Here is an 11,322-nt window from a genome sequence, read left to right on the forward strand (position 1 = left end):
ACACTGTTCCTAGTCAGAGTCCTTGTTCTTCCGAAGGCGGTGGCCTTTTGCTCCTCCAAGGAGCAAAACAAGACCCCAACATTTCCCAAGCCCCCGCCGCGCCAGCTCCCGATTCCGCCCCGCCCCAGACCCCCCACCGGTAAAGATGGTGAAACAACCCCAAAACAATGAATCCACCGCTTTCCCCAGGTGGCCTTCTTTGCTGTCCCCCATCCCAATCTCAGATTTATTGTATTGCCGGGCGCAGACGCAAGGCAGCTAGAAATCTGTCTGTCCCTTCCCCCCTCCAAGTCATCCCTTTCCTAACAGCTGCTGTCCAAACAGAGGCGCGTCTCCAAGCCGGAAAGCTGTGTGGCTGCGGTTGGAGCTGGTCCCAGCTTGGTTCATAACACGGCGAGGCGGCATCATCAGGTTTTAGGGCTGGGAGCGTGTGTAGCAGCCAATTTCCTCCCCTGAAAAGTTTGAGCTTGACGAAACGACTCAGGGGGTGTGCGTGAGGGGGGAGGTAAAACTCCGAGCAGCTTGAAGGGCGGAAGGCTGTTATGTAGCGCGCACACACACAAGCTGTCCTGAGCTACTCGCCTTTTTAAGCCACGGTTATTTGTGGTGAAAAACCTCAGGACGGCTCAGCTTCCTTTTGAAATCCCGAGAGATCTCCGCTTCTAGACCTAGGTGCCTTTGACCCTAGCATGCCCTCCTTCTCCAACTTCGGCTCGCTTTCCTCTGGAAGGCGACCGCGAGCCTCCTCCGTAGCACCTGCGCTGTCATCTCGGCAAGGACCTACCGCCCGCGCGCTGGCACCAGAGCCGCCAAAGCGCACGGGAGAGGCCATCGGGAAGGGTGGAACAGTTTCCGGCAAGGCTGAAAGGAGGTCTCTTTGCGGACCTTCGGCTAGACTGGATCGCTTGCCGGGGCACTTATTTTTAGAAGTAAACCAGGATGGCAGGGCAGTTGTAAACGGGCCAAAGAAGAGCGCCGTCGATTTCTTTCGAGATTAGGGTTTGGGATTCTCTCTCTCTCTCTCTCTCTCTCTCTCTCTCTCTCTCTCACTGACTCACACACACACACACACACACACAAACCCCTTGTATTCCAGGGAGCAGCGCGTCCCTCGGTGTCTCCTTTCGCAAGAGTTTCCCTTGTTCTTCTGCTCTACAGAATAATGGCGGCCGTTTTCCTCCCTCAGAAGGGTCCGATCGCCCAGAGACTTCCAAAGCGGAACATTTTTCTCCGCACCGGCGTTGTTGGTCTCCATCCGGCCTCCATAGCGCACCCGAATGGGGTACGAACCAGATCTGAGCGCCACACTCACCTTTGGGTACATTTCCAAGCCTATCAAGGGCCCAGCATTCAAGATCGCGTGGTTTCTTCATTTAATCCCTACCCGTACGACCCAAGTTCCGCAGGCCAGTCCATCTGGTCACATTTCTAACAAGAGAGCTTGCTTTTGCGAGACTATAGGTACAAAGGTCGCCTCACGGCCCAGGCGCCTGCATCCGTGGCAGGAAACATTACACGCACTTGGTGCCCCGCACCCAAGCCAAAAATTTACTGTCTCAAAAGAAACTGTTTGTAACGCGGGTACAACAAATGTTTTAGGGAGTGCCAAGGCGGTAAGGGTGAGGTGACTGGATAAGAGCTACGTTTAGTGGGGCTTTCTTACATTTTCTTTTTCAAGTTGACACCTCCCCTCAATTTTGTTCCCCCAAAATACAAAGCAAATAAGTTAACATTCCCCATGCAGAACTAAACGTTGACGCGGGAGCACTACAACAACAGCGAATCTCCAAGGATATAACAGATTCCGAGACAGTGAAAATGAGAGAGAGAGAGAGAGAGAGAGAGAGGTATTTTGTTCTTTTTGTTACGAGTAAAAACTCTGTTTTCACCAAGCATCACGTAGCACAGCCACACCCAATAAAAAGCAGCGTGGTGGCGGGTAAGAAACCCAGAACATTTTTCATATGTAATAATTAATTAAGAAAATACGTACAGCGATCAGCGCCTGCACTTGGCAATAGGTGCAGGGAGGCTTCACTTTGGCAATTCCGTGAGAGAAACGGCAGTGTGGGGCCGGGGTTGGGGGTTGGGCTTACGACATTGAATTTTAAAGCTGCGGAAAGCTAAATTGGCATCTTGTCTTCTGCCCCAATTGCTCAATAAAGGGAGTTTCAATATAGACAGAGGTTGGTTGCTTTGCTCAAAGTAAGACACTCAGCGCCTTGGCAAGTCTCCTCTTCCAAGCAAAGTTACCTTGCAGGTTTTGGGTTCGTTCGTTCTGATTTCTCTCTCGCGATTCCTCCCCGCTTCAATTAACGCAGATGTTTATATATTTTTATATATACGTGTGTGTGAAACCGTAACGCCCTGGTTCAATCCACACCCTCCCTAAACATAAAAAGGAATGTATAAAAAAAAACCCACTGGTTTTTGTAACTGAAACAAACGCCGGAGAATCTCCTCCCTAAGCGCGAGAGGCCGGGCTTGAAACAAACGGCATGGAAACAGCGTCACTTCTGCAAACCAGATCTGCCCGTAAGTTTATTTAAAAAAACACACAACCTGCTTAGGATTCTCATAGTGATAGATTTAAGTCAATAAATAATAATAATTTAAAAAATCCCCCTTTCCCCTCAGACAAAAGGGGGGGGGAAGTACACCCAGGACTAAACAACGAACACTGAGGTGGGGGGAAATGGGAAGAAAAGAAGGAAGGAGGGAAAGGAAGGCAGGCGATTGGCGTTCCCTTTTTCGGAGACTAGAGAATTGCGGATGAAGGAAATGACCTACATTTCAGCAGAACAGACACCACAGACAGACAGACAGACAAGAAAGAGCACAGGGCTTCTTCTCTTTCTTTTCTTTCCCCCCTTCCTCGCACAAACAGGTTTCCCCCCCCCCGATTGTCCAACCAAGCCGAGGGTCGTGGCTCTGTGGAGCTGCTGGCAGGCTGTTGTCCGACTACTCTCGGGCCGATCCGTGGCTGCCGCGTCAGCTGTCCACAGTGAGAACCAGCCCCGCATCTCATCTGTGCTTGCCTGGCCCAGCGCTCAGGAGCTGCCGCAGCCAGGGCCCTTACGAGCTCTGTCTGAGCTCCGGAGACCCTCGCTTTCCGTTTCGTTTCCGTTTCGTTTTTGGTTGGCGCCTCAGTTCCCCTTTTTCCCATCGAAGATGGCTCGCTCGCTCGCTCATGCTGTGCGATTTCCCCCAAAACGGCAAGGTTTGATTGCTTTTGGGGTATTATGGTCGATGGCGATGGGGTGCTCGGCTGGTCGGTTCGACTTTTGCAACTTCTTAGAAAACAAAAACAAAACAAAAACAAAAAAAACCCCAACCCCAACCAAAAGCCCAGCCCATCACATCAGCTGAGGCTGTTGCATAGTTTCCTGATGGGCCGAAGGATACCAAGATGTGTAGCTGGGGATGTAGGTGCCCGGGGTCCCCGTGGAGCTCTTACCCGACGACGAGGTGGCGTTCCAGACTGGGGGCACTGGGGGGGAACTGGCGGACAGGGACCTGCCGTTGGCCAGGGCGCTGCTTTCCAAAGCTGCCCCTCCTTGCTTCATCAGCTTCTTGAATTTGGAGCGCTTGTTCTGGAACCAGATCTTGACCTGTCCCCAAAATAAAGACACAAAGTTGAAGAGGGCTGCAGTGAAGCGGCAGCAGAAGAGGGGGGGGTAGGCTCGCACAGAGAATCTACTGGGCACCCCGGTGGCGAAGAGGGACTCTGTCCGGATAAATTCGGTACCGGCAGCCCTAAGGCGCCAGGCAGCGCATGGCTGTGTGACCCCCGGGGAGGGGCGCTTGACCGAGACAAATTGGCGTCTTTCGCGCGGGTGGCCGAACCCCCAGGCACCCCTGCCTTTTCCCCTGTCTTGAGCAGAGTGGCGGGGGCATCCCGACCCGTAAACGGCCTTTATCTCCCCACCGCCGCTGCTCCCCATACGAGGTGCTCTTTGGAAACGAGCAGGGTGCTGAGGGAGAAGAGATCGGCAGCCAGTCCCGGGTAAGCTCCTCCGCCTCCGCGAAGAAGAGACATGGAATGGGTTTTCTTTTTCTTCCTTTTTTTTTTTAATTCTGCACATGGCCTGACAAAACCTTTCAGTGTGAGGCAACATCCGAGTTTAAAACAAAAAATAAACATAAAAAGGCCCAAGAAGCCCTACTGAAGTTACTGGCATCGCGCCGCAGCCGCCCGTAATTAAAGTTACTGCGCCGAAACGAAGGTGGGGCCGCTTTACTCCCAGGCAGCACGGGGTGTGGGGTTGTTTTAGGGGGAGGGCATGATCGTAACAGAGGCAAAGGCCTCAGATTTTCCACATTCCAAAGGGCAGGAGGGGCCCGGTCTAGGCAAATGAAATATTTTATTTATAGCCACTTTTCAAAATCCGCCTTTTTGCGAGGGAGGTCGCTGTCTTTGGGTGACAGGTCCGTTTTCCCCCTGCACATATCTCTGGGATAGACAGGCAGGCAGCCTAAGGTGACGATTTGATGGTTGTTGAGGAAATGAGGGCGCGCCTTCGGATATGGTTAAAGGGATGGAGAGTGGTTCTTTTTAACCCAAACTAAAGATTTGTGATTCTCGTTCCTTCAAGACTTGGAAGGTCTTGGACGATAAAGCCGCTGGAGGAAACGGGGACATCCGTCAGAAACTGAGATCTAATCAACCAGATCCTGAAGACATCGCCTGCGCACACTTTTGGGGGCGGGTGGGATGGGGGTGCGTTAGTTCCACTGCGTCCTGCAAGCCCGAATAAGCCAGGCCGAGGACAGGGGCAGCGAATCTCATTGGGACCCTCCTTCCAGAACTGCCTTTTAAATGGATCTGACCATCAACACTTCATGTCCTTGGAAATCGCTGTATTTTACAGAAGGCTGCGGAAGAAATGCAAATAAGTTTTTGTGTCGAAAGGGCTTTTCCAAACAGAGGCGAACGAAGACGGTGCCGGCGGTGGCGCGGCCTGGGAGCCGTAGGGATGGGACGAGGAAGGGCCCGGGCAGGCTCCGGAGGGCTGCTCTTTTGTTCTGAGAGTCCGGCCAGGCGTGCCTCTCCGCTCCATCATTCCCTCTCCCCCGCCCAGCGTTCCTGGAGAGACCTGGCCCCTTCGGCCTCGGTGCTGACGGGCCGAAAGAGACGAGTGGAAGCGAGAAGCCAGGAGGAAGAGGCTCCGGGGGCCAGAGACCAGGGAGAGGGCGCCGGGCAGGGAAGGAAGGAGGGAGGAGGCTCTGGGGTGCCCGCCGCCGCCGCCGCTGCTGCCGCTGCCTACCTGCGTCTGGGTGAGCCCCAAAGAGGCGGCCAGCTCGGCTCTCTCGGGCAAAGCCAAGTACTGGGTCTGCTGGAACCGCCTGTTCAAAGCCTGGAGCTGCAAACTGGAGTAAATAGTCCTGGGCTTGCGGATTTTTTTCCCTTTGCCGTTAAAACGCACTTCGCCCCCTTCCACCACCGTGCTTTTCTCCGTCTCTGCCCCTGCAAGAAGCAAGAAAGCGGGCCAGTGAGTGGCTGGATGGGGTGGAGGGACGGACAATGGCCAGCGATGCTGCTGCTGCTGCTGCTGATGGTGGTGGTGGTGGTGGTGGTGATGAATAACAATGATAATAACAATAATAATAATAATAACAATAATAATAACAATAATAATAATAACAACAACAATAATAATAAATATGGCTATCCAAACAAGGGGTCCCCAGTCCACCGCACTTTGGGCCCCAAGAAACCTGTTGGCCTTGGAAGTGCCTGGGGAGCAGCAGCGTCAGGCAACCCTCCTTCACCTCCTCCTCCTCCTCCTCGTCACTCTCCGTGAGCCCTCGAAGCCAGCCAGGTTGCCGCCGCCGCTGCTCGCCAGCTCCAGAGAGGCTGCTCAGTCCCGGAGGCTCCGCCGCCCGAGGAGAAAAAGTTTGCTATTTTTACGAACGGCGGCACTTTAGGTTTAATTACCCTTAATTGCATACATTGTTTATAGCGCTACGCAATAAATAATTGCCCAGCCTAATAGGCGCACATCTGGGGGGGGTGGAGAGAGAGAGAGAGAGAGAGAGAGAGAGAGAGAGAGAGAGAGAGGGAGAGGGAGAGGGAGAGGGGAAAAGAAAAGAAGAAGAAGAAGGAATTTCTTTCTGGGTTTTGCCAGCCGGGCATGGGGTGGCTTTATGTGGAAACTTCAGAGATCTTGGAGGCATGGCTGGAGGAATTTGATTGCTCTACTGAGGACTGAGGAAGCGGGGGTTGATGCTTGCTATATTATATTATTATTAATTATTATTATTATTATTTGCGTTATTTTGGATGGATTCCCCCCTTTTAGGTTGGGTGTTTTTTGGTCGTTTGGGGGCTTCCAAGAGCCCCCCCGCTCGCTCGCTCGCTCGCTCACTCCATCTCCCTCCTCCTCCCTGTCCCCCCCTCTCCCCCCACCGAACCCAGTTCCCCTCCCCTCCCCTCTGCAGGCAATCGGGCACGTACCTGTCTCCTCTAACCGGGTCTGAGCCAAGCTGGTGCTGTTGGGGTAGGATTGCACTGAGCTCATGTAAGGGTTGGCCGCGTGGCTGCTGACCGAGTTGACATAGGGGTAGCCCAGCGGTCTGGAGAAGGACGAAGCTGTGCTGTAGGAGGTGTCCGGCTGCGAGTGGCCGGCCGCGTGTAAACAGTGCATGGAATAGTGTCCGTGGGACATGGGCGAAGGAGGCATTTGCTGCCCGGGCGGCCCAAACTCCATAAAGACCGCCTTGCCTGAGACGGGGCTATTGAGGCTCTCTGGCATGGTGGTCATGGTCATTGCTCGCCGCTGCCTTGGGTGCCTCTCGCTCTCTCGCTCTCTTTCTCTGTCTTCAGCCTGCCTTTTTTTTTTTTAAGGGGGGGGTCTCCCTCTCTGCCTGTCTCTCTCTCTTTCTTTTCTCAGGACCCAATTTAAGAGGCCCGGGGCTTTTCACTTTCCATTCATAAGAAAATGGAGTTTGTCTCTTTGAAAAAGTCTAAGGCATGATGCTGGAGATCTACACAAACTCGCCTAAAAGCTTTGACTCAGCCAAAAGCTATGAATATGCATGAGCCCGGAGAGCTGATTGGCCCGCCGCCTAGCATAATCGCTCGCGATTGGCCGGAGACGCTTTTAGGGGGCTCGCCTGCTGGACTCGAGCGAGCGGCGGCGGCGAAGGAGACGAAGGAAGAGAAGGGGAGGAAGACGAGCGGGACTTGGCCAGGGCAAGAGGGGGACGCCGAGAGACCCCCCTCCGGCTCCCCGCTGCGACTGAGAGGAGGAGGGGGCAGCAGGAGGGGGAAGGTTCGCAGACAAGGGGCGCAACCCCCCCCTTTGCAGAGCTCCACGGGGAAGGGATACGAGGCTCCAGGACCCCCCATGCCTCATGTCGACTTTACTACTACCCCAGTGTGGCCATCAACGTAACCTGATAGGAGATAAGATGGGCGGAGAGGAAGGGTTGAGTCCCTCTTCCCCCCTCCGCCCCCTCAACCAAAGACCACCTCTCCCCACCCCCACCTTCTTGGAGACTCAAATCACTCTCCATGCGGGTGTCTCTCACACAGATCTGGAAACAGATGGTTCAATTTCTGCTTCTCCAAACATTATTCGATTAGTACCCCACAAGTGAGGTGCGGTGGGGGGTGGAGGATGGGGAGAACCCCCAAATGCTTTGCTTCGCCACAGCCCCACTCTTCACTGCTGTGCCTAAAAGAAAACAAAAATCAGCCTGCCTCTACAAAGTTGTTGCTGTTGTTTAGTGAGGTGTGCGCAGCTGGTGTGGGCATGCTCCATGGAGTGTGCATTTATTTTGCATGTGTTAGTGGATAAGGATCTGTGTAGTAACTCGCCCCCTCTCCAAAGGGCAGCTGATTACATCGCACTACCCAAGCGATAGCCCTTTATGCCTTAGCTAATAGTAAGGGGTAGAGTATCAGTCTCCTTATCTGACAAAGGGGGCTCCTTTCTTTCAGAAGGCGGGCTCGGGAGGTAGCAAAAGACCTACTGTTAATGTTTCTAATGTTTACCTGGCAACCCTACAAATCCACTTGGTGGGTCATTGATGGATAAAATGTTTTGGTGTAGAAAGAGTGTGCAAACTTTAGATTTAACACAGAACTCTTCATCAGACAATATGGAAAGCAAATGCAATCTCAGCTGCTGGGCGCCGATTGGTGAAAGGATGCTCTTTGCTCTGCTGGGACTCCTGTTAAGAAATAAATAATCTAACGGGGATCAGTTATCTTTTAGTTCCTTTCTACCACCTTTTGGTAATTACAATCATATCGCAATTATATACCTTGTCAATAAGTGGGATGAAGGAAGGGTTCTCATCTCTTTAGTGAGCAGAAGTTCCCCAAGGAGCTGTTTTCGGCTTAATTTCCCGAGTACAATCTTCAGTAGCCGTTGCATTGAGGAGGACAACCCTTTTTCGTGTATCCTTAACGAAGAGCTCTGTGCAACTGGAAAGCCTGCTCTTCCTCTTAACGACGGAAGTGCGCCACTAAAGCTGCGACCTTTAAACAGCCGGACTTCGGAAGGGTCGGCATGAAAGGGGCTTGCTGTCCGGGGTAGATTGTCCAAAATTAGCTGTTGGTGCGCTCCCTTCTCCCTTGGGGGGGGGATCAAGAGGAGCAGTGAGCCTCTCCATCCACGTCAAGCCACCCAGGCCCATCCCGGGGGCGCTGAAGTGACTCGTGCGTCGGCCTGATCCTCTTGCCACTTCCCCTTCCCAGGGCTGTTCCTTGCCTTCCCGCTTTTGCAAAGGCTTCTGCCAACCAGCACCCCAGTGTCGGCGGTCAGGTGTGTGTGTGTGTTTCGCAGGCGCTGCCAGGCAAGGGCCTTCTGGGCTGAATCCCAACTGACTTTTCGGCGTCTAATAATTAGACAGCGCCAGCTAATTATTTCTCCCCTCCTCATTTCGGTGGGCGCGCAAGACTGAGAAGCCGGACGGTGGGGGTGGGGATGAGGATGATCTTGAGGAAAGTTCACACGTGCAGATGTATTAGTTACTGATTCATTTGATTAAATGCTAGTCTCAAGTGCTCTGATCCACAGCTGAAGGCGGCTCCATTAGCATAACACTGATGTTTAATTTTCATACGCATAATTAGCCATATATTTAACACTAATAGCGACGCACGCCGCCTTTTGCCGTGTAAAGCAGCCTGGGGAATAGGGATCTTTCTCTCTCTATATATAAATCCAACCCGCCCCCCATCCGCGATGCTCCCGGGTTTGGCCTGAGCTGAACTTCTTCTTCCTCCTCTCTCCTCAGTTCCTCTCCCTCCCGCCCCCTTTCCTCGGTTACACCTAGATTTGTCGAGGGCGCTCACAGAAGAACCCAATCTATGTAATCAAGCACACATTTTGGCAAAGGGAGAACACCAATAATAATAATAAAAAGAACGTTCAACACAAATCGTATTGCTGATGGCGTTACAGATATTAGTGGGGAGGCCTCCCCTCCCCGCGGGCGCTCTGGCTCGCTCGCTCGCTCGCTTTCTGGCTCACTCACTTTCCAGCGCCTGCGAACAGCTTGCTTGCTTGTGGATGGCTGGGAAAAGGGGGGGCAGAAATAACTGAGACCCGAGAAACTCCTTGGGGAGATCTGATCCAAGCTAGAAGGGATCCCCCCAGCCCGCCTCCCTTCAGTAGACCACGTTCAGCGGGTTAGGACATAACGATACTTCTCTGCTTCCCCCGACCCCCAGCCCAGGCGAGGGGGTGGAAGCCCATCTAGCTGCAGAGCCAAGGGACCATGCGCTCTCCATCACCCACCGTCGGCGGCGGCAGTAGGACCGCACCTGACGACGCAGCGCTCTTGCCTCAGCGGAGCTCGTAAGTGATCTGTCACCAAGGCCGGGAAGGGGGGGGAGCGGTATGGGAGGGTTGGGTCCGATCCCTGGCCCATCGGCAACAGGCGCTCCCTTCAGCGCTCTGAAGTCCCCAGACTGCCCAGGGTTGAGAAGCCCACGGTCGAGATTGGCCGTCGCTTCTGGAGGGAAGAGAGCGGAGGTTGACCTCCGGACCGGAGGAGCGGCCGAAGCAGCAGCCTGGTGTTCAGACGCTCCTCTGAGCCGGGGTGGAGCTGGCGGTGGCGGTAGCCACGCATTCCGACGCGGACTCTCCCCACCCCGGTCCACCTGGCGGCTCCTAGCCCTGGGGCAAAGGATCCCAGCACCACCCAACGCTCAAGGGTTCCCGTTAGGCAGACCAAGCGGGGGATGTTTACATTGGGGTGGCTGGGGTTTGTTATGCCTCCAAAAGAAGTCCCAGCCTTGTGTCTTGCAGGCGCTCTCTCTCTCTCTCCACCCACCCACGGGCCCAGAGCTTTGTTATGGAGTTAACTTTTAAATCAGCAGGTTTAGGGTTGCATCCTTAAGGTAAAGTTTATGGTTCAGTTACAACTTCTTTGTGAGAAGCTTATTTCCTTTAAGGAGCCACAAGGGTCCAGCCGTGGGGGGAGGGGACCGGAAGCTTTGCCCCCTGCTTCCCCCCGTCCACCGTGCCCGATCTACCAAAGTCTTAGTGTTCTTGGCTGGAACGGCTTCAGTCCTCTTAAAGTCTAGCTGCCATCCTGAACTATTGGGAAGAAAATCCCTTGCGATCCAGTGGGACGTCTGAGTAAAGGAGTTCAGGGAGTGCACTTTTAAGCTGCCCATTGGGACGGGGGCGTTGAGGGAGGCGTGTATCCCACTGAACGTAGTGGGGCTTATTCCTGAATAATAAACCTGTTTGGGATTGGGCATTGCCTGTCAACATTGCCGACTTTGGCTTTGAACTGGATGTGTATAGCTAAGCGGTCGCCTTGGAGAGCACCTGTGTAGAAAGAAATCTGTCGTTGTTCTAGGCTGTGAGGGGCACGGGTCTGTCTTATCCAGAAATTCATCAAGGTTTGTTTCTCAGTCGGTTGGGGGGAGGCGTAAAAAGAAATGCCAGGTGGGCACTGAAAGGCCTTCCCGTAGACTGGCAGACTTTGGGCTCTGGGAAAGGGGCAGCCTTTTCAGTCTCCCACATCTGTAAGGGCAAAGCCACAGCAGAGTTTCTCTCACACCCACTTTAAACCTTCCTGCAATCACCTTTATAATTAAGATTATAAATGTGTACCATAAATGCCACCACCTCGCTCTAATTGCTACGCAAACAGCTTGTTACCGCAGCAGTTGGTGAAATCCTGCGGTTCTAATAAAATTAACGGGGGGGGGGAGGGACCTCGCGGGAAAAGCAGATACGAAACCGAGAGAGATGCTAGCCCAGTCCGAGGCATATAGCACAAGGCCATCAATGTCTACTCAGAAGTAAGTCCCGTTGAGTTAAATTGTGTTTACTCCCAGGTAAGTGGGTATAG

General features: G+C 53.4%; 1 protein-coding gene across 2 annotated transcripts; it reads right to left on the minus strand.

Annotated features, from left to right (window-relative positions):
- Positions 1–2,571: 2,571 nt before the first annotated feature.
- Positions 2,572–6,770, minus strand: DLX1 (distal-less homeobox 1). Of its 2 annotated transcripts, XM_061612916.1 has the most exons (3): positions 6,458–6,770; positions 5,268–5,467; positions 2,572–3,611 (listed from the first exon to the last, which is right to left on the minus strand). In XM_061612916.1, the coding sequence occupies exons 1-3, from the start codon at positions 6,768–6,770 to the stop codon at positions 3,357–3,359; spliced, it is 768 nt and encodes a 255-aa protein (XP_061468900.1). In that variant the 3' UTR covers positions 2,572–3,356. The 2 variants fall into 2 exon arrangements, with proteins under 2 accessions (XP_061468900.1, XP_061468901.1); XM_061612917.1 differs by lacking the exon at positions 5,268–5,467 and having other exon boundaries at positions 3,357–3,611.
- Positions 6,771–11,322: the final 4,552 nt, after the last annotated feature.

This window comes from Rhineura floridana, chromosome 2, assembly GCF_030035675.1.
Source record: "Rhineura floridana isolate rRhiFlo1 chromosome 2, rRhiFlo1.hap2, whole genome shotgun sequence".
NCBI classification, from domain to species: domain Eukaryota; kingdom Metazoa; phylum Chordata; class Lepidosauria; order Squamata; family Rhineuridae; genus Rhineura; species Rhineura floridana.